This window comes from Coptis chinensis, unplaced genomic scaffold (assembly GCF_015680905.1).
Source record: "Coptis chinensis isolate HL-2020 unplaced genomic scaffold, ASM1568090v1 utg2885_pilon_pilon, whole genome shotgun sequence".
Taxonomy (NCBI): Eukaryota; Viridiplantae; Streptophyta; class Magnoliopsida; order Ranunculales; family Ranunculaceae; genus Coptis; species Coptis chinensis.
Genome location: NW_028238140.1, coordinates 13,954 through 34,904, shown reverse-complemented (window position 1 = coordinate 34,904; position 20,951 = coordinate 13,954). Strand labels below are relative to the sequence as shown.

The 20,951-nt window shown below is 44.0% G+C and overlaps 4 protein-coding genes across 4 annotated transcripts; 2 read left to right on the top strand and 2 right to left on the bottom strand.

Moving 5' to 3' along the window:
* Window positions 1-1,288: 1,288 nt before the first annotated feature.
* On the top strand, window positions 1,289-6,541 carry LOC147473269 (ankyrin repeat protein SKIP35-like). The gene is made up of 3 exons (XM_086587632.1): window positions 1,289-2,236; window positions 3,786-4,218; window positions 5,589-6,541. Exons 1-3 carry the CDS (start codon window positions 1,671-1,673, stop codon window positions 6,396-6,398), a joined length of 1,809 nt encoding a protein of 602 aa, XP_086443758.1. The 5' UTR covers window positions 1,289-1,670; the 3' UTR covers window positions 6,399-6,541.
* A 136-nt stretch (window positions 6,542-6,677) lies between these two features.
* LOC147473268 (uncharacterized) lies at window positions 6,678-9,701 on the top strand. The gene is made up of 6 exons (XM_086587633.1): window positions 6,678-6,854; window positions 6,940-6,974; window positions 7,051-7,206; window positions 7,308-7,358; window positions 9,213-9,277; window positions 9,360-9,701. Exons 1-6 carry the CDS (start codon window positions 6,790-6,792, stop codon window positions 9,420-9,422), a joined length of 435 nt encoding a protein of 144 aa, XP_086443759.1. The 5' UTR covers window positions 6,678-6,789; the 3' UTR covers window positions 9,423-9,701.
* A 6,376-nt stretch (window positions 9,702-16,077) lies between these two features.
* Window positions 16,078-16,839, bottom strand: LOC147473267 (uncharacterized). The gene has a single exon (XM_086587629.1). It carries the CDS (start codon window positions 16,837-16,839, stop codon window positions 16,078-16,080), a length of 762 nt encoding a protein of 253 aa, XP_086443755.1.
* A 77-nt stretch (window positions 16,840-16,916) lies between these two features.
* On the bottom strand, window positions 16,917-18,645 carry LOC147473266 (uncharacterized). The gene is made up of 2 exons (XM_086587628.1): window positions 17,842-18,645; window positions 16,917-17,585 (listed from the first exon to the last, which is right to left on the bottom strand). The coding sequence occupies exons 1-2, from the start codon at window positions 18,643-18,645 to the stop codon at window positions 16,917-16,919; spliced, it is 1,473 nt and encodes a 490-aa protein (XP_086443754.1).
* Window positions 18,646-20,951: the final 2,306 nt, after the last annotated feature.

Here is a 20,951-nt window from a genome sequence, read left to right as displayed (position 1 = left end):
TAAATCCCGTCAGAAAGAAAAAAATATATTGAAAACACGTGAACTTTTTTATGATAAATAAACAAAGACAATGACAACGGATATGGCTGTCAATGGGTTAGGACAAGCCCGAAGTCCAATTGAATCCGAACCGATAAGATAATGACTTAGACTTTACATTTAGTTCGATAAGATTATTGGGCCAGCCTGATAATGGTCCGGCCCGAAATCCATGGTAGATTTGTGTGTTTTACCGTTAATATTAGTAATATGTTTACTAATAATGTACATATAAATTTGGAAGCAATGTTGGTTAGTGTTGTATTTGCCACACAAGAGATGAGAGTTTAATTTTTCCTACTTACAAATTTGATTGCTTTTTAGGAAAAAATAAACAATTTCCATGTATTGCTAACGGACTTAGGCCTGGCCCGAATCCGAACTTGTCCAACAGAGACGTATACAACATGGCTTGGACTTAAAAATTTATATATGTTTTGGGCCGTGGTCCAAGCCTATTGATAGCCCTAAAAATGAAACGTTAGATTCCATATGGTTGTTAAAAAAAACGAAATATAAAAAATATAAGAAATATCGACGAGAAATCATAAAAATTACGAATCTATGATCCCGTTCGGTCTTCACAGCATTGGGAAGCTCATTTTTCCCTCGAGAGGGTCGCTTGGCAGAGTAACTATGCATTCGGAACATAGTTCGGGATTTCGGAATTATCGGAATTCTAGTAAATCTAAAAACCAAAATCCAGTAAATTTCGACCCTATTACATTCGGAATTTCAAATTTGTTTGGAATTTCGATTATTTCAACACTATATTCGGAATTATGATTTTTTAGAAAACTGAAATTCCGAGCAGAATTCTGGAGTTTCGTTCGGAATCACAAACTATGATTCGGAATGCTCAAAGCTTGTGATTTTCAAAATCTATTTTGTATTTGCAGAGTTGGTCGGGTACGAGGCAAATCAGGCAATGGCAAGGTATTGGTGATTTGGTGGTTGACTAGATAGCTAATGCCGAGGCCCAGGCCCAGGCCCACTGAGAATGTTTTGTGTGGCCATTAAAATGAGAATGTTTGTAGCCCCAGATTAGAGAAGTAGAAGATGAAATTTTTTGTCGTGAATACATTTGGTACATAATTGGGTTGGTATTCTATCAAAAATTTGTACGTAGGAATGTAGGATGGGACATGGGAGTGGCTATCACGGTCCTTTGTGCCAAAGACCTTTAAGTAGAACGAAAGGCCTCTGTTTGTTTGTTTGTTACGTTGTTCCTTGTGGTGGAGTACAGTGTACTGGTGTATATTAAAACTTAAAAAGTAAAAAAAAGAAAAAGAAAAAATCGGGAATGTATATTATGTAAAATAAAACGACGTATATTCTGGCCCTCGGAATAATAGGCGGGGCAGGGCATCTTCTCAAAACTATTCCATCCTCTTCTTTTTTCAAACCTCTATAATATTATTATTATTATTATTATTTTTGAGCAAAATCAAGAGGCAATTGCTCTTGCTCTTATTCTGGTCACATGTAATTTCTCCGCCCTTGTACGAGATCACAATATTTGCATTCTGTTTCTGATCTGGATAGGTCGATAGGAAGATGGGTTTTTCCAATTGAGTCCTTTTTAAGCTCCCCTGTCTGTTGTTTCTACTTTGTAGAAGAAAGAGTAAATAATGGAAGAGGAAGTCCTTTTTGTGGCGGAAAAGGTTGGTTTCACTGAGACCAGCTCGGAAGATGAAACCTCTCGGTGTACAGCAGCAGCCATGGAAACTGACGACACTGAAATTCCAATTCTAAAAGATGATAAGGAAACTTTCATATTGGAGAAAGGCGAGGGAAGTGATGTGGTTTTCTCCAGGGAAGCAAGAATATCTGGAGGTTGTAATTGTACCGCCGAGAAGCTCAAATCGAAGCTCAGTAGACAAGATAGGATAGAGTTGGGACGTATGTTCCAGAATGCTGTGAGCTCTCATGATTGGGAACTTGGGGAGAATCTGATCCTGTTGGCAGACCCGCAGACACTTAATGATGCCTTATGCATCTCATTGGACTCCATCTGGTTCCTGGGCACACACCAAGAGTTGCATGGAATTACAACTTTGATCAAGAAGATCATTTCCAATGGTGCATATGACTTCACTAGAGCAGCTCTGAGAACATCTTTTCTTGCTTCATGCGTCTCTGCATGTCAAAGCCGGACAATGAGTTTAGCTGACACAGTTACCGTTATGGCACAAAGGTATGTTTTGCTGATCGGATTTCAAGCTTTTTTCATACTCAATATCTCATTCCCCCATTATTCAGAGTATTTTTATTTTTCCGAAAACCAACATTGTTACCTACAATTCAGCACTCCCTCTTTCCATGAGTGTCAGTGGTGGAGCTAGGAAGGGCACCGGATAAGTATTATTCTTGTTAACAACAATGAAAAATCTAAGTCTATACTTAGGTTAACAAAATAACCAAAAACCAAGTATGATTTGACTTCCAAATCAATTGCTTTCCGAGAATGCTACTATCAAAAAGACAATAAGAATCAGTTGCGCATTGCCACCGTTCCTTGCAAAATATCAACCGAATGAACCTTGGACCCTTTTAAATTTCCAAAGCTTTAGTTGCAGAGCAATTAAATCCCAAAACTTTGTAGAGTAGGTTGAATAATCATTCTAAAGTAGCAGCAAACAACAACAAACCTGAACTGGGTAGAATTAGGTTTGGAAATCCAAAATCCAAAATAAGTTTTAAACAGTTAAAAGATCAACATAATTCCTACAGAATTGTGTTTGGGGTGAAATAAATCTCAGTCATCTCATGAAATGAAGACTTGCTTTGGTTTCTTTAAGGGAATAACAACTCTCACTACTAGTTGGCCCTGAGCTAATTTTTTTTTTTCTAGCTGCTGCAACAAAACAGCTGCCAGTCTATGTTTTCAAAGGCCCAAATTGGGTTTCAAGACCCGCCGCAGTGCCCATGGAGCCAATTTCACTGAAACTAGTTCCAGGTTATTGTTTGTCGAGCCACGTGGGAAGCTCCTGAGTCCTGACAATGTAGATGCCAAATAGGATCAACCATGTTTAAACGATTTTGTTTATGAGAAGAAAATTTTCAATGGTGTTATTGATTCAACCAAAGAAATTGATTATACGTGAAGGAACAGTGAACAGGGTATTGTTTGTAATCTGAATTTGACCAAGGCTTATTAGCATGGACTTCAATATATTGACCAATCCAACAATATTTCATTGCTCTTATTGTTGTTTTTCCAGCGACCTATTCTTTGTACTTACATGTATGTACTTGCTGGAAAACCCAAATCTCTATCTGATGCGAGGACGCAATAAATTATCATGTGCACAGCACATGCATAATGCTACAGCTAGAGTTTGTCTTTTATTCTCCTTCTATTTTAAATCCTTAGTTAATTAGAATTAGACTAGCTTCTATTTTAGTTTCCCAGGTTCTATTATGATTAGGATTTGTTAACTAGTTCTCTATATAAGCAGATGTAAACCTTAAGATTTTCAGACTTGATTATTATTATTGAATTAAGAGAATTCGTTTTTATTCATTAAACCCTAGTTTTGGGTATTTTTATACATTGTGTATCTATTGTTCTTGCTTCCGCGACAAAGATACATCACTATCTTTGAAATACATGATACTAGGTCATATGAATTCTATAGATGGTGTTCATTTTTGCCCACATGATTATTGTACACCAGTGGGTTGGTAAGCTCTCATTTTCTTGCCATCAATGAACTAATCTATTTGACCATCGCTTCTTTCAGGCTGCATGAGCGCCTCCAAGAATGCAATGGGGATGAGGTTTTGAAAGCTGAAGCTGGTGCCAAGGTCCAAAAATTTACAGAATGGGCTTTGAAATGCATAAGTTTTCACTCCCGTTCCCAGGGTAACAGGGATAAAGGAAGTCACGGCTCGGCAGTTGAGATTCAGCTCCAGTTGTCTGCGTTCAAGACATTCTTGGATCTTGCTGGTAACCAGCTTACAGGGAAGGACTTCACAGAAGCCTTTGATGCAGCATGCTTCCCCCTCACTCTTTTCTCCAGTTCATTTGATCCTGGTTGGGCGTCTGGGATTTCAGCAACTACAATCCAAGGTTTACTAGGAATGTTGGTAGAAGGGGGTGCAGACAATGTCAACCAGTGCTTTCTTGAGGCCTCACGTTTTGGAAGTACAGAGCTTGTACGAATTTTATTGCAGGTAATTAATTAGTTCTAGTTGTGTTTTAGCTGTTCACCATTTGCTCACATTGTGGGCTCTGAAACTGAGTCAATCCTATATTGATGTCATGCCTGTCGGGCACTTAGACACTCTCATCTGCTCCAAAACACATGTCATTTTTTATTAACCTCTTTTGTTTCGAAGGCGTAAGGCGGGGCGGTAGGCCAGTTTCAACCTGCCTTGGCCGCCTAAGTAAAAGGTAAAAAACCTATGTTTTTACTGTAGCATATATGTGATAGTTTTTACTGTCATTTTTTGACCAGTAAAAAGGCGCATTTGACCAGTCAATATAAAAAACCTACGTTTTTACAGTAGCATATACTACATTTCTACTTCTCAAAAAATATTTTTTTGGTAGTTTGTTTACTCTTATGAATACATTCTTATAGTAATGACTAATGAGTCATATATCATAAACATTAAACACTAAAAGGTTAGAATAGACTATAGAGTAGAAGGTTGAGACATTTTATTAAACTGTGGGTTTCTTTTTTGGGCATAAGGGTTTTGGGCTTTTTTTGTAAGTTATCTGTTGGGCCTTTATTGTTTTAAGTTGCTTATAGTTTGAACCGGCTTATAAACTGCTCTGTCTTGCCAAAGGCGCCTGCCGAGGTGGTGCCAGTACTGCTGGGTAGGTCAAGGGTGGACATTGAAGCAGGGGAGGTGTTGGTGTGAAAAACCTGCCCAAGTGCTGACCAAGCGGTGCCCTTTGACAGCATAGATTAATATATATAGTCCTGTACACTTGTAGAACAATTATGGGACACCAAATAAAACAGTCATTTATATATACATGTTTTGTTTATGACATAAAAGGCATAACAAAAATGGGTTTCAAATTAGCTAGGGAATGATGGATTGCAGCTGCCTCCCTCACTCTCTCTGGGCAAACAAAAGGCATTTGGAACTTTTTTTGAAGTAGACATTTGTAACTTGTTGGTTGTGCATCCTTTTTATAATGATGAGAATACACTGGTCTTGTGAGGAAGAGGGTGATCATTATCTGAATTTCCAACAAGAGTCGGCCATTATTACCATGCGATCCCGTTGAGGGCATAATGGAAAGGGGCATTTGATTAAATTTCTGAAGAGCATAATTTTATTAGCTACAGAATATATGAAGGGAGAGGCCTTACAGTCTTCCCCATATGATGATAGAGATACCACTGTGCAAAAAGCGGATATATGATTTTATCCTCCATATAGATTTTTTTTTCTTGGAGATATTGTAAAATTTCGTTTATGATCACAAATTGGAAGAAGGTATGGCTTCTCAGTCGAGTAGAAACAACTATAGTGCTGACTTGAATTTTTTCTGTCTCCCTTACTTTGGTAATGTTGTGTTTTAGATTGCTCAAAGGAACAGCTTGGATGTTGATGTTGATCTGGCTTTGGGTTTTGCTTCCCACTACTGCAAAATTGGTACGATGGAGTGTTTAGTTGAAGAAGGCAATGCTATTGCATTCTTGGGTCCTTTAATGAGAGCTGCTGAGAGAGGATGCGTACAGGTTGTTCAATGGTTTGTAAAAAGGGGTTGCCGGGACATGGAACTGTGTCTTGCTCTCACTGCTGCTACTTCCAGCAGTCAAGTCAAGATTGCTTCCTACCTCCTCCCACATGTCCCGCAGCATGTACTTGCTGCATTGAGCATTGAGATTGTCAAAGCAGCAGGAGAACGAAGCTGTGGATCGCTTGATGGCGTTGACTTCCTCCTTCGATCTGATTTTCTAGGGGACCCAGCTGCAACTTATGCTGTTGCGGACAGCATAGTGAAGTCGGATGATGAGACGGTAGCACCCGAGCTAAGGGCTTTCCTGAAGTTGCATTGGTCGGAAGCAGCCTTCTTGGATGGCTTAGCATTTGAGCAAGATCACTATGTAAATGTAATGAGGATCCTAAGGTGGGGTGACTCAGCCATATGCTTGAGGGATCTTCCATCCCCCCTGCAAACAACCATCACATATTTGCCCCTGTACAGAGAGTGTGTGAAGGCGGGTGGGTGCTTATTATCACAGCGGCTAAGAGGGCAACTTGTGGAAGCGGCAAGAAGGCTCAGCAATGTGCCTGTTAACGAGACGAACCACCACGGAAAAGAACTCCTTGCTATTTTGGAACATCATCTTCCCCCGTTTTTAATTAAATCTTGTGATGTTGCTTAAGAGGACTTTCACCAATTGTCACTATAATTTTCTATGTGGTTAAATAATTTTCAGCTGTAAGGTGATATAGGCTAATAGGCTCTGGCGCTTTTTGTGAGAATCGTTTTTGGTAAAATCAGCCATGCTGAATTCTCTTTGCTGTATCATGTATTTGTTTGGGCTCATTTGAAGTACGTGGATTAGCCCAATGTGGTCAGAACATCTGGCATTAATGTGGATGCAGGGTACGTTGGGCTCTGACTTAGAACAGCCAGAGGTTGAATTTCGTGACAATTGGATTAGCCCACTGAAAAGGTCCAGTCTTTAGTAGTGTTAACCAACCCTGTGGGTTTGTAAGTTTGTTGTCTCTATACAGTAACTCTTTTTTCGTTTTGTTTCAACTTCGGAGGAGATGATCGAAACCCCCGCTCCAGATTCGGGCGCCGTAGTGAGGCGATATGCGCCTCCCAATCAAAGGTACTCCAACTAACTAACTAAGTTGTTCTTCTTCTGATTACTTAATTAATTAATTTGATTCCCAAATTCATGTGGATGCATGCAGAAACCGTCCCCTCAGTAGGCGCAAGTCAGGAGGAGGTAATAATAATAATAAATAAATTATTTTTAGGCTGTCCGTTTGCATTATTATTATTGTTATTTATTTTTTGAGCAGATCGAACCGGCAACCCCCCTTATTATTTTGGGCCCGGGGAAGAAAAGACAACTGCTTCTTCTGTTAAAATAGATCACCCTGAAGCTGCTACTAGCAGCAGCTTAATTACTATTCCTGGCTGTTGTCGCAGTGAAGCTGCTCAACTTCTTACTGACCGTATGTCTACTACAACCTCCTTTCTTTAATAAAACTCATTTTCCTATCTTTGTTTTTACCAATCATCTGTACTAAAACAGAACCCTCATCTTTTCTTTTAGGTTGGGTGGCTGCTGTTCACTATTATAATGACCCCTCTATTGATTTGTCTGGTAAGCTGAATCACATTCAAATTCTTAGGTTCTATGTATTATGGGAACAAAAAAGGAACAATAAACATAGATATCTTGTTTTTTGTTTTTTTGTATTTACTTACTTTCTGTTAACATCTGTTCTAAGTCTGGGGTTTCCACTAGTTGAGAATAACTTATCAAGTCATGAGTATTACCAGCACATTCCGATTTTAGTGGGGTCTCAACAATATCCAAGAAAGATTGAGTGCCAGCAAAACATCTTGGAGAGGCTATGGAGAACTCATCCTTTAACTCTTCGAGCTGTGTGTTTTGCCTCACTTGTAATTCCCTTGGGAATTTACTAGGTATTCCAATGGAGTCGAATTTTGGTCAAGACAACCAGAGGAGTCTTCATTGGTGTCGTTGCTAACTGTTACATATACGAGTCGATGCCTTGGTATATTAGTTACTTCAGAATTTAGTTGACTTCATATTAGTTATATTTTGGATTTGCACTTTTATTTCCCTTTTGGAATGCGATATTTAGTAAAAATAAAATATGCCTAGTTATGACTTCAAATATCCTAGTGATGCATTGATATCTGTAATCTGCATAAAGGAGTCAGTCCTTGAGGTAAACCCTAGAAAAGGACTTGTAGGTGTAGTCATTTCTATTTTTCATTTGTACAAAACTTCCTTATTGTATGAATTGATTACAATTTTTTTTTTTATCGATAGAAAGTTCCAATTATGTAAACAGAATGTACAACCTCAGTGGTACCTTCTTCGTAAGGCACTAAAGAAGGTCCTGCCTGAGTGCCAGGATATCACTAGCTATGTTACGATGGCATTTTCCCACCGAAAAACAATTTGTTCGTACCTCAACCCTCCTAGTCTAAAAAACACTAAATCCCACAAGTAAGACTTAGTATTACAAATCGTTGTCTCATCTTGAGTATAGTGGTTGTCGTAAATGTTTTTTGAGTATGACAGAAGCATCTTCCAAAACATCTTTCCGCTGTGAGGGAGTTGATGGCATATTGGCATCTCCATTCTTGTATGCTGTCAAATGCTCCAATGTATCTGTTGTTGCATCTAAAAATGCCCAAAAAGTAGCTCCAAACAGATTTTGCAAATTATAAGCCCGAAACAAGTTGTAAATGCTCTCCTTGCACATTCACACATGAAGCTGTGAAGCACTTTATACCATGATGTTCCTCCCTTCCTAAAGGTAATCAGTAGGATGAGTTCTACCTTGGACCAAGGCCCATGTTAGAAAAGTATTCCTTAGAGTGAGCCCCTTTGTCAGTTTGACCATCAAATCAGCAATGTATGCATAGTAAACTTGTTGAACCGCAATTTGGAAGTAAAACCGCCTTCTTCCCTTGGAGAGACTTAAAGACGAAATAAACTCCAACCATATTAGTAGATGTGGCTTGGTAAGAACCACCTCAGTACGTGAAGGAGCCTTTTGTATAACTTTGCTGTGCAAGTGACTAAGTGATTCCTGCCTGGTGTCATGCAAGATTTTCTATTTCAGAATGCAAGGATTTTAGAGTGACCGTCTGGCACTCAAGCTTTTATTGTGAAAGATCATAACTTAATGTGAGCGGGGCTGGTGGAGGAATGTTAGGAGAGGTTTGTGCTGTAATAAGCAATGTTGTAGTTTTGGAGGGGAAATTAAGGAGGATATACAATAACTTGAGTGTTTATGCACGTGGTCAAGTCCCCCCACTCTTAGAAATCTAGAAAATTGCTTATTGGCCCTGTTTGAATCTAATATTTGTTAGAGCCTAAAACTCTTTGCATTATTTCAGAAAGGTAGCTGTTGATATAGTTGCAATGCATCATGGTGTCACTCTTGACAGTTTAGTTTTTCCTTTTTGGTTTCAGAAAGACCAGTTATGTATTCAGGAGCTGGTGCGCCAGCGTGGGGACATTCGAGACTTTCTCATCAGGTGAGAACAGAGTGGGACCTACTCTTTTTTATAGCATGTATTTACTTTCGTAAGGCCTCAGTGAACCTTGTATTGGTTGCAGATGGACTTCTTGACAGAGCTTCGACGTGCAATGCTTAATGCAAATGCTAGTCTTGATGCCTAATACTTGACAGATGCAGATTCACAGCCGTCTCAAGGAGGTTAATGTGTTTCCAGTGTTGGTTGAAACAATCGATCTAATGGTTTAGACTTTAGAGAAACCTGATTTGTCTTTGAATTATGGAATGAATGTGTCATGCAACATGTACTAATCATATAAATTTGACCCTAACTTTAAATTAGCTTGTTACTGGTTTGTTCTCCCATGTATTTACGGAACAAGCCTAGATACACTATTCTTGTTTGGATCGCATCCTAGCAAATAGTTTTTAATTTGTTCAAATCTGGAACACATTCTAGTGAATCATCCTGGTGAATTGGTTTAACTTGCTGTGTCAAATATGATCTGTCGGCCGTACCAACTGGATGACTAGAATCATCATAGAGAGCAAGTTTTATATTGAAATCGGGTGGGCTCGTGGTTAAGCCCGTCACATGTGGTGGGCTCTTGTGGCTAAGCCCGTGGGTAAGTACAGGATCTGGCCCAAGTAACTGATGAACGAAATGGAACCGTGAAAGAGCAAAGAAGGAGTCACTTTCAGCTTGGCTCGTCCAGGATTGTAAACTTTCAGCAAGTTACTTGCAAGCTTGCTGACATGCAACAATGAAATCTTTGTTCTTTCAAAGAATAGGCGCGTCATGTACTTGATTTCAGTGTTCTTAATGAACCGAACCGATATAGGATATCACTAGCACAAATGCACAATAGCTTAGGTACCTGACTACTTGTAAGTTGAAACCAGTTCGGAGATGCAGCAATGGTTTAATAATTCTAGTTTTGACCAGTTTTAACCTTAAAGTACTGGAAATTAAGTATACCATTTGAGCAAAATGGCACCACCTTGCCATGTCTTCTGTAAAGCTAAAATGGTTTTTATGCCATTTGATCCGGTTTGCATGGTGAGACTTTCATTTACTTGTCATGTTGTGTACCACAAAAAACCTTTTGCAGCATTTTTTCATCGGAAGGTCCCACTGGTTGGCACTATCAAAATATCAAATCTCAGTGAGCAACTAGCAGAGTTAAAGCGAGATCATTGGATCAAGGACAGGGTGGGAGGGATCAAAATCCGCAGATCCAGGTAAAGCCATCGAAACCGGCCCAACCAGAAATAAGTGTTGTATGCAATATCTATCTATAATAATAAAACAAAATGGGAGGACAAAAAGTGGTAGGGATCGTCTTGGGATCTGAGTTAGATGTGCGTGGGGATTTGCGTTGAACTCTTCTCAACCTTTAATGCAAAATTAAATCAATAATCTATAATGCAAAAATTAATCAATAAAACGTTTCCATTTGGGTTAATGCAAATTTAATCATCTTTAAACGTTTTCATTTGGGTTAGTGAAAAATTAAATCAATTATCTTTAATGCAAAAATTAATCAATATAATGCAGTCTGTGGTGTGTGAGGAATGGACATCCGAAGTAATTGATTTTTTATTACTGAGTTAAACGGAGATCAAAGAAGAGATGGCGACTTTCCTTCGATTCCCGTTGAATTGGAAGTTTGGAAAAAAGTTTTACTATAAGTTTTATTTAAGTACTTTGTCTTCTTTATTTGGCAAAGTTGTAAAAAAATATCAATAACGACAACAACATTTTCTTTTATTCGTAGAGTATATACTACGAAAAAACTGAAAAAAAAATCATCATTTTCTTTTTTTTCGTGGATTATCCACTACAAAAACCAAAAAAAAAAAAAAAAAAAAAAAAAGAAAACCTATAAAAAATAAAACAAATAAAAAACTAACAAAACAAAGCTTAAGCGAACTTCTTCGCTTTCAAATACAAAGGCAGACATTACTCTGAAGCTCTTGCAAGGCTTCCACTATTGAAGTTTCGCCATCAATTCGAGAATATGCGTGTTGGCCTAACTACCTACTGAAACATTTTTCCATATGTTCTACCTAACTACAAAGCCACGATCTTCATCCAGCAAATCTGAAGTTAAAAACCCCATTTTGAAAAAATTAACTTTTCACGCACATACCACGTAAGAGTGTTGTATAATCAGATTTTACAACCTTTGAAATCCCTATGTAACTTCTGATCTTACAGCCTCTCTCTTCTCTCTCTCCTCGTTTTTTCCCCTTTTCTTTTCTCTCTTTCTCTCTCTCTTATACTCCCTAACCGCTAACCGCTTCCTGATTCCACGATCTCCACCTCTCCAGTTCATAACCGCTAACCGTCCACTACTGCCTCAAGTACCGCGGCCTATATCCTGTACTCTCACTCTCTGGTTTCTTAAGTTACCTCGGTCTTTGAGACATGTCATCCCCATGGTCATGAATTTGGTAGATACAAATGCCCCTCTCGGCCCCGAAACCGTGAAGAACTTCGTTTGGGGGTCCGAGATATTCTCAAATTTATCGATCCGCGGCCCCTACTTCTTTTGCTTAATGATATCGTGTGCTTTTCTCTCAACGCGCGTGCTATCTACCAACGGACGGACACGCATATATCTCAACGCTTGCTTTGCTCGTTCTCTCACGCAGCGTGCTTAGCATGCCGCAGCGTCATGATTACCGAGAACGACACCTCGTTCTTCGATATCCACGTGGCGCCCATCCTCTGGTCCATTTCTCTTGGCCTTTGGATATTACCCTCCGGAAAATTACTTGGTTACCCCTGATGCCTCGAATCCCGCTCAAACCCTTCATCTTTCCCATTATTCTTCCCTCTTTCATTCTCTAACCTCAGCACCTCTCTCTCTTCTTCCTCTTCCTCTGCTCTAATTGTTCCGCTCTTCTTGTTAGCATCTTCCTCCAGCGGTTCTCTTACCGGTTACTGTCTCCGTCATTTGTGCTTTCTCTTCCTTGCTTGCAGCTGCATTGAAGGTCAGGTTTGCTCTCCTTCCTCTTCCCTCTTTTCCATTCTTGGTTTTTTATTTAGTTCCGATCCATCGTTCATCTCTTTTCCCCACCCATTAGAACGTGGGATATCTTTATCTTGATCGAATTTTGGAAATCACGCTTCTTTGCCTCGCCCATCTCGAATCTCATATGCCGCCGAGTCCTCGAACTCCTCCGTCGTCCGATCGATCGATCGGAGACCCCACCCTCTAGATATAGTAACACCATCGCTTAACGGATCGGACTCTCCCACCTCCGGGGCGACAAGCCCGCCGCTATCCCTTCTACCTCGGGAGATCGTTTAAGCTTCCCCACCTTCATCCTACCCATAGACCTAACCTAGACGCTAGCAAAAAGCCGCTTATGGCATCCCAGATGATGTGCTGTTAGAGCATGTGTCGGGCATAACTCATTTTCCCCATCTTGTAGAACCGCGGCCAGGGAGCCTGGTCGTTACCATTGGGCAAATAGTAGCCGGCTTAAGGTTCCCCCTGTCTTTGCTTGACATAGAAGTATGCAATCACTTCAACATTCCGCCATGTCAAGGCATTGGCAATTTTTGGCGTGTCATGTACGCTGCCAACTTTTACAACAAAACCAACTCTCCCCAGATCAAACTCCGCGATGTCATTGCCCATTACTTCATCAAAAGAGTACCAAGTTTGGCATTGTAGGCTATCAATCCTTTTGTAGTCGTCCACGAAAAAGAAATCTTTCATTCTTCACATCACCACCTCTGATAAAGTGTGGCACCATTACCCTTTGTATGTGTCCGGGAACTTTCTGTCAGCGGACATCCCTTCTGAGGTTTCTCTAAGGCACTTACACTTTCTCAGGAGCGGTAAGTGTATCTGAGCAGTTGGTGTGTCCTTGTATTCATTCTTATCCGTCTTTGACCTTGCCGCTTAACTTTCTTTGTCGGTTGGAGGCCCGATTCTCATTCACAACTTTACAACGGTGTCTACTCCGCAATCTTTCAGAAACTCCGCGATCTGGGAAACGACCAGTGCGGCCTTCTAGGCATTGATCCTGAAAAAGCCACTCCGCTCCTTCTCGACCCAACCCTCAAAGACTTCGGCCCGTATCAAGGCCCTTTCTATCGTCTGCCTCCACCTAAAGAGAGATTGCCCAAACCTTCTCCCCCAAGACTAAGAAGAGAGGGCTACACCAAAAGATCTCTCATTCACAAGCCGAGGCCCTTAGATCCGGCTGGCGGACGGAAGAAACACTCTACCGCTGCTCGGACCAATCCACCCGGCAAAGAGGTGTCCCCGGCTCATATTCTTCCCTTTGCCGATTGGGAGGGCGATTTTGCGATCTCCGACTCCCCTCCCCCACCCGTAACATGGATGTCAACAAACTCAAATTGTGGGACACGGCGACCACGAAGATGAAGCAGAGACCTTCGGCGCCGCGTAGGGGCCACCCGCCAAGAGGTGTAGAACTGCGGAAACACCTCCCTCCTGCTGCCCCATCCGCCCCGATGGCTGCGGCCCCACGGCCGTTGGTCCCATCAGCCGTCATGGTAAGGATCCGTGCCCGTTGGGCTGAAATCTGGCATCCCGAGTTCAAGGCCAGGGATCTCCCGTCACCACTAGAGACTCCGCTTTAGACAATGCCGCGGTGGCTGCCTCTGTTCTTCTCATCCCATCTTCCACGAGATCAAGCCTACGGTGACTCGGGAACGTTTGATGCCCACCGCGCTGCCATCTACACTGGGTGGGAGAAGGTGAGTCTCATCTTGATTCTCTTGCCTTGCATCATTACTTTGTGTCACCTCTAACTCCTCTCGTGGTCGGTGAGCACGGACATAGGCTACGCCATCCGGGATTGACTAACACCTTGGACACCCCGGAGGCGGTGAAGCGAGAGATCCATGGGCAGGACGGCTGGAAGGCAAAATATGCCAAGCTGGAGAAAGAACGCGATGATTACTCGTATCGCGGCCCTCAAGGCACACAACGACAATAAGGTCACAGAAGGGGCTCTCCGTCAGCAAATAGCGGACCTTCAGGCTAAACCGACTAGTGAAGGGCAATGGAGGCCCGGCCAAGAAAGAAACCACCCTTGACCGGTCCCGGCGGTGCCTCGACCGCTTCGCGACTCTAGCGTAAAAAGAAAATCGCTAGAGAACTGAAGCGTCAGATGGCCGAGCTTACCGCTGCTGGGAGACTTCTTCCCTCGCCGCCTCCTGCCCTTGACCAAGCCGCCGATCCACTGCTACCTCCCCCCCATTTGTCGACAAGAGGCCGCGATCGCCCCGGTGGCCACCGATGAGGTAGTGAACATATCCGGAAGGCTCCCTTAAAGAGATGCCCGAGGACACCTCTACTCCCCGCACCCGCCGAGGAGCAGTGATCGGAGTTCAACCCTTTGTTTTATATCTCAATATCTTTTGTAATATACTTGTTCTTTATTTGGTGTTCTGGATATTATGCGTGCCCCGTATTTCTGGGTGTTCCCAGCGGGCTCAACCTTTGCCAATCTCGATGTATTACAGATATTTTTTGGGGAAAATGTTTTTCCAAGTTGCTCAACTATATTATGCTTAACTGTCTGTGACAATTTGTTTTTGGGGCCGCACAGTCCGCCCAAAATTTGTTTCTGGACCACCGCATCCGCGGATGGCTTCCCATCTCACTGTCTCTGGCAGCTGTGGGGCTATTTGGGGGCAACTTAGTTTGCCCCCGGTTGGTTCGGACCTCGCCGTCCGCGAAGGGCCTCGTCCCCTCCGTTATATCTCTCGGCCGCGGAGGCTCTTTGGGGCGACTCCGTTTGCCCCGGTTGGTTCGGACCACATCGGCCCACGGAAGGGCTCGTCCCCTCCGTTATCTCTCACCGGTGAGGCTCTTGGGGGGGCGGCTTCGGTTTGCCCCAGTTGTTTTGGACCTCATCGTCCACGAAGGGCTCGTCCCCCCTCGGCTGTCTCTACCGTGAGGCTGTTGGGGCAGCTTCAGTTTGCCCCCTGATTGGTTTGAGTGTTCACGGCCATTACACGCCGAATTCTTTGGTCTCGATTGCACTGATTCGATGATGACAAGATGGGCGACACATAACATCATCATACACTTAGATGAGAATCTCGTTGATTCGAGCTTGTCTTTAATTAAAATAAACTGTACAAAGCATCACTCATAAAATTTCTTCAACATTCTTATGTTCCAAGGTCTCGCGATGTCCTCCCCCTTCGTAATCTGTAACCGATAGGTCCGGCCCCCCGCCCCTTCGACCCGCGGTGTATGGCCCCGGTTGGGCCCCAACTTTCCGTCCTTCTCTTTTTCGGTGGTTGGGGTTACTTTTTCGTAACGCGGTCCCCACTGAACTGCCGTGGCTTCACCCTCTTGTCATCTTGCCTCGCAATCTCTCGTGGTACTCTTCCAACTTGATGCGCGCCATATCCCTCCTTTCCTCTGTAAGGTTCAGTCCGAGCTAAAATAACTTCATTGACTCCTCCCTCTACGGCTCACGGTTCTCGTTGTGCGCCTCCACCATCTCTACGGGAATCACCGCCTCCACTCCATAGGCCATGGCAAATGGCTTACTCTTGAGTGGAAGTTCGTGGGTGTTGTTGATGCGCCCATAGCACCCGATTCAACTCGTCGCCCCCTTTTCGATCTTCTAACTTCTTCTTCAAATTATCCATTATTGTCTTGTTAGAGGATTACGGCGACCATTCCCCCGGATTGTAAGGAGCTGAGAATCCTTGCTTCACCTTGAATGCTTGGAGGAATTCGCGTACTTTGCCCCCAGTGAATTGAGTACCGTTGTCTGCGATTATGGTATGCGGCAGCCCAAATCGGCAAATTATATTTTCCCACAGGAATTTCTTGACTTGCTCCTCCTTAACCTGCTGCAGTGCCACACCCTCAACCCATTTGGTGAAATAATTGCCGCGCCAACACCACGAACCTTCGTTTGCCATCGCGGCGGGAGCGGTCCAACGATATCGAGCGCCCACATGGCGAAAGGCCAAGGGCTGAATACCTTATGCAAAGACTCAGCAGGAGCATGTATCAGCGGTGAGAATCTTTGGCATTTCTCACACCTCTTTGCATACTCCGTTGCGTCCCGCTTCATGTGCGGCCAAAAATACCCTTGAGATAATAATCGATGTGCCGTCGTCCTACCGGCAGAATGACTCCCACAATCCCCCTCATGAATCTCACTCAAGACCTCTTCTGCCTGTTTAAGCCCAATGCATTTCAATAACGGTCCGCTGACATTGCGTCTGTATAAGTCACCATCTATCAGAGTGTATCTTTGAGACACCTGTTCCATTCTTTTTCTCTCCCGTTTGTCCTCGATCTCTGACCCCGCAAGGAAACTCTTTATGGGTTCCCTCCACCCTGTCTCATTCTCGGTGACTCCCAAAACTGTTTCACCCTCTGACGTACTTGGTTTGTTCAGCACCCTAATTTCGACGGCTCGGCCCTCAGTTCCTGGTAGCACCGCCGCAACATATGCTAACGCATCGGCGTGTCGGTTCTCACCGCGGCCCAGGTGGGCGAACTTGATCTTAGTAAACTTGTTAGCCTTTCTCTGTAATACCTCTAAATATTTTTCCATCCTGGGGCACCGGGCTGCAAACTCTCCGTTCATTTGACATATTACCAAATTGGAATCTGAATACACCGTTAATTCATTCACCCGAGATCGCCGCCATTTCCAACCCCCGCTATCACCGCCTCATACTCTGATTCATTGTTCGAAGCTGCGAACCCCAACTTCATCGATAATTCTAATCGGTTGTTCTCCGGTGTAACCAACACCACCCCGATCCCGCTTCCGGTGTCGGTCGCGGATCCATCTGCAAAGACCCTCCACCCGTTTCTCATATCCCAAGGGTCGAATGGGTCATGACTAGGATCGCCCTCTCGTTCCATAACCATTTCCTCTCCCCATGTAGGGTCCTCGGCTGGGAATTCTGCCAGGAATTCTGCCATAGCCTGTGCCTTCTCTTTGTCCCGACGGTACTCTATGTCGTATGAACTCAGCACTACCGCCCACTTCAACATTCTTCCTGACTTTTCCGCTTTCAGGGCCTGTTTGAGTGGTAAATTTGTCACCACCACTACCGAGTGAGCATCGAAGTACGGTTTTAGTTTCAAAGCTGAGAAAACCAACGCCAGAGCGAATTTCTCGATCCTGCTATATCTGGTTTCTCGTGATCTAACATGGTTTTGCTCAAAATACACCGCCTCTCTATATCCTTGTCCACCACCCTTATCAACACGGAGCTGATTGCGTACTCCGACACCCCCAAGTACAGATACAGTTTTTCTCCTTGCCCTGGTCGCGACAAGATAGGGGCTCTTCCCAAATAAACCTTTAACTCCTGGAAAGCTTTTTCACACGCCTCGGTCCATTGGAAGTCCGTTGTTTTCCGCAAGAGTAGGTACAGAGGTTTACACTTGTCCGAGGATTTTGAAATGAATCTGTTGAGAGCCGCGATTCTTCCCCGCCAACCTCGGACCTCTTTCACATCACGGGGTGATTGCATCTCTACCAAAGCCACGATCGGTCCGGATTTGCTTCTATTCCGGGTATGTGATGATGTAACCCAAGAACTTTTCCCGACGTCACCCCAAAGGTGCATTTGTCAGGGTTCAACATCAGCTTGTATGTCCGTAATATTGCAAACGTCTCCTTCAATCCCTCCAGATGTTCCTCCTCGGTCATACTCTTTTCCACCATGTCATCTATGTAGATTTCCATTCCCCTTCTGATCTTGCTCTCAAACATCTTCTCACCTATCCTCTGAAAGGTAGCCCCGGCGCGTTCTTCAAGCCGAAAAAGGCATTCGGTATATAAAAGAAAACTCCCTACTATAAACGCGGTTTTGTCTTGGTCCGACTCATACATGAACACCTGATTGTATCCCATAGATGCGTCCATGAAAGAGAAGAACTTAAACTCCGCAGTCCGATCCACCAACTCGTCTATCCGCGGCATTGGGTAACAATCTTTTGGACATTGTAAATTGACATCCGTGAAGTCGACACACATTCTTACTTTCCCATTCTTTTTTGGAACCGCGACAATGTTGGAGAGCCATTCCGTGAATTTGCATTCGCGAATAATCCCCGCCGCTTTCAACCTATGTATCTCCTCTCGTATCCCCTGCGCATACTGCGGCTTTAAGCCTCTCATTTTTTGCCGGATGGGCTTGGCCCCTTCTCTCATATGCAACTGTGACAAAGCAAATTCTGGATCCAGTCCCACCAGATCCTCCACGGACCATGCGAACAAATCGTTGTTCTCAATCAACAAGGCGGTCAACTTTGCTTTCCAACTCTCCGATAAATCGGCCCCAATAGACACGGTTTCTCCTCCTCTCAAAAGATTTACGTTCATCGTCTCCACCTCATCCATTGTCTTTCAGCCCCATCGGGCAACTCGGGACCGTTATCAGGCTGTGATTGCTACCTGCCGTGTCCGCCCTCTTTCCGCCCTTGTGCGGTGCGCGGATCAACTCTCGAACCACCACCGGTGTATTCTTTGAGCAGCGGCTTGGTCTCCTCTTATCTCATTACATTCCTCCCTTTAGTCGGGAAACGGATCACTTGATAGTAGGTGGATGGAATTGCCTTCATCTCGTGAATCCATCTCCTTCCCAAGATGGCATTGAATTGCGATGTGGAGTCCACGACCATGAAACGGGTGAACACCGTTACCGGACTGCGATTCTATTGGTAGCTCCAGCTCCCCTATGGGTTCGGTCATGCTACCGTTGAATCCAAACAGATTGGTCCGGGGAGGCTTCAATTGTTTCTTCTCAATATTCATTTCCTCCATAGCACCGCTAAACAACAAATCAACTGAGCTTCCGCAATCTATTAACACCCTCTTCACCATGTAATTACCCATCGCAATTGTTATCACCCAACAGATCCTCGTGGGGAGAGATTACCGCTTCCGGATCCTTTGGTGAGAATTCTATCCTACATCCCCTCCGTGGCCCGGCACCGGGTCGCGAATGCTCGAGACCTCATTTATCTGGCTGTAAAGCCGGACGCCCTCCTCGACTTTGTCGGTGAGCATTCCTTCCTACTATTTCCCCAATCGAAGATGACATTGATGGTTCCTAGGATCCTCGCTTACGGTTGTCTTCTTTGACCGGGTGTGCCTCCGATGATGAACTCTCTCAAAGAACCCTTTTCTATCATTCTCTACCAACCACCCGCCGCAGTTTAAACACTCATTGGTTGGTTACGTGGGTTTGGATCCGGTGGTACGCCGCGAAAAACGGCTTCTCTTCCAGTTCTCTAGGCGTGCTTTCGGACCTTCAAAAAATACTGCATCCCTTTGATTAACGGCAATATCTCCTCTAAAGTTTTGTTCAAAGGAGTTGCCGCTTATATCGCGGTATGGTTTTCTCGCGAAGTGTCTCTCCTCGCTATGTCTCGACCTCTCTCGGCTTTGTGTGTCTCTTCCTGTAAGATCCCCCCTTCACGGGCCGCAGCCTTTCCTCCGCTCTTTCTGGTCGTTTCGTCCCTACACTATGCACCGATTTCTCCGTCTTCCTAGGCTCCTTAGCGGTTCTCTGCAGATATCCTCATATCGTATGTATTTTCGACCTTTGGATCACGGCATGTAACGCCGCGGACCGATTTTGGACACGATTCATGGACTCTAGTACCTCGCTTCAACCCATCTTTGGAATGCTATTCTTTGCGGTGTGCTCATCCAAATTCTCGACCCCTCAACGTCTCCTCCTTGAACCTACACAAAAATTCCCTCGCCGTCTGGGCGGATTTCGTTTGACATTGAAGAGGTCCGCGATATCCACTACTCTACGTTTTCGATGAATGAAATGGTCCACGAATGCCCGCTCCAAATCCTCGAACTTTATATCTTTGACGCGTCAATCGGTAATACCAATCCGAAGCTCCCCTTTCGGACTAGCGGAAACATCATGCAAATGGAGTCCGTCATACTTACTCTCTTGCCACAGCCGGCATCTGCCGCCTAAAATGGTGTAAGTGGTCCGCGGGATCACCCTTCCCGTCATATCGCTTTCGAACCTCGGTTGCGTAAACCTCTTCTCTTTTACCTCGAATTCCAAACAGAATCCGCTTAGCGGGTTCGATTAAGTCCGCTACTACCTTCTTCACCACCCCTTGGCTTTTTTTCCGTCGTCCGACTTATTTCTCTATCCTTTTCAATCATCGCCTGGATCACCTCCAGCCGCGGACCCTCCCTCGGATCACCTCTCTTGTCCCCTCGGAGGCTTCCTCACTCTGTTCCCCATCTCGCTATTATTCTCCGGCTCTCTAGTCCCTCCCCTCTTTTGTGTAGTTTCCCTTTCTCTTCTAAGATCTTCATTCTCCTCCCTCAATCTCGCGCTTCTTCCCCGCAAGAGTCCAGGTTGCCTCTGCCGCGTCTTGAACTTGAACTTCCTTTGGTGTTTCTTCCAACTCCACACTCGAGCCTCTCCCTCATCGATTCCCTCTCTCACTTTTTTTGGTCTCCCTCTCCCTTTCTTAGTCATCGTTGCCATCCTATAACCCTTTCTTCTTGTCTCTAAACCGTAGGTCACTTTTCGTGGTCCCCACGTGACGGCGCTTAAATGTATAATCAGATTTTACAACCTTTGAAATCCCTATGTAACTTCGATCTTCACCTCTCTCTCTTCTCTCCTCCTCGTTTTTCCCCTTTTCTTTTTCTCTTTCGTCATG

What these genes read in the sequence shown, in the direction of transcription:
- LOC147473269 (XM_086587632.1), top strand. Translation starts at nt 1,671, where the DNA reads ATGGAAGAGGAAGTCCTTTTTGTGGCGGAAAAGGTTGGTTTCACTGAG. An exon ending in GTTACCGTTATGGCACAAAG is followed by an intron (nt 2,237 to 3,785) that starts GTATGTTTTGCT and finishes CGCTTCTTTCAG; the next exon opens with GCTGCATGAGCGCCTCCAAG. An exon ending in TTGTACGAATTTTATTGCAG is followed by an intron (nt 4,219 to 5,588) that starts GTAATTAATTAG and finishes GTTGTGTTTTAG; the next exon opens with ATTGCTCAAAGGAACAGCTT.
- LOC147473266 (XM_086587628.1), bottom strand. Translation starts at nt 18,645, where the DNA reads ATGGATGAGGTGGAGACGATGAACGTAAATCTTTTGAGAGGAGGAGAA. An exon ending in TTGGGGTGACGTCGGGAAAA is followed by an intron (nt 17,586 to 17,841) that starts GTTCTTGGGTTA and finishes TTATTTGGGAAG; the next exon opens with AGCCCCTATCTTGTCGCGAC.
- LOC147473268 (XM_086587633.1), top strand. Translation starts at nt 6,790, where the DNA reads ATGATCGAAACCCCCGCTCCAGATTCGGGCGCCGTAGTGAGGCGATAT. An exon ending in TATGCGCCTCCCAATCAAAG is followed by an intron (nt 6,855 to 6,939) that starts GTACTCCAACTA and finishes GGATGCATGCAG; the next exon opens with AAACCGTCCCCTCAGTAGGC. An exon ending in TGCTCAACTTCTTACTGACC is followed by an intron (nt 7,207 to 7,307) that starts GTATGTCTACTA and finishes CTTTTCTTTTAG; the next exon opens with GTTGGGTGGCTGCTGTTCAC.
- LOC147473267 (XM_086587629.1), bottom strand. Translation starts at nt 16,839, where the DNA reads ATGGAAAAATATTTAGAGGTATTACAGAGAAAGGCTAACAAGTTTACT.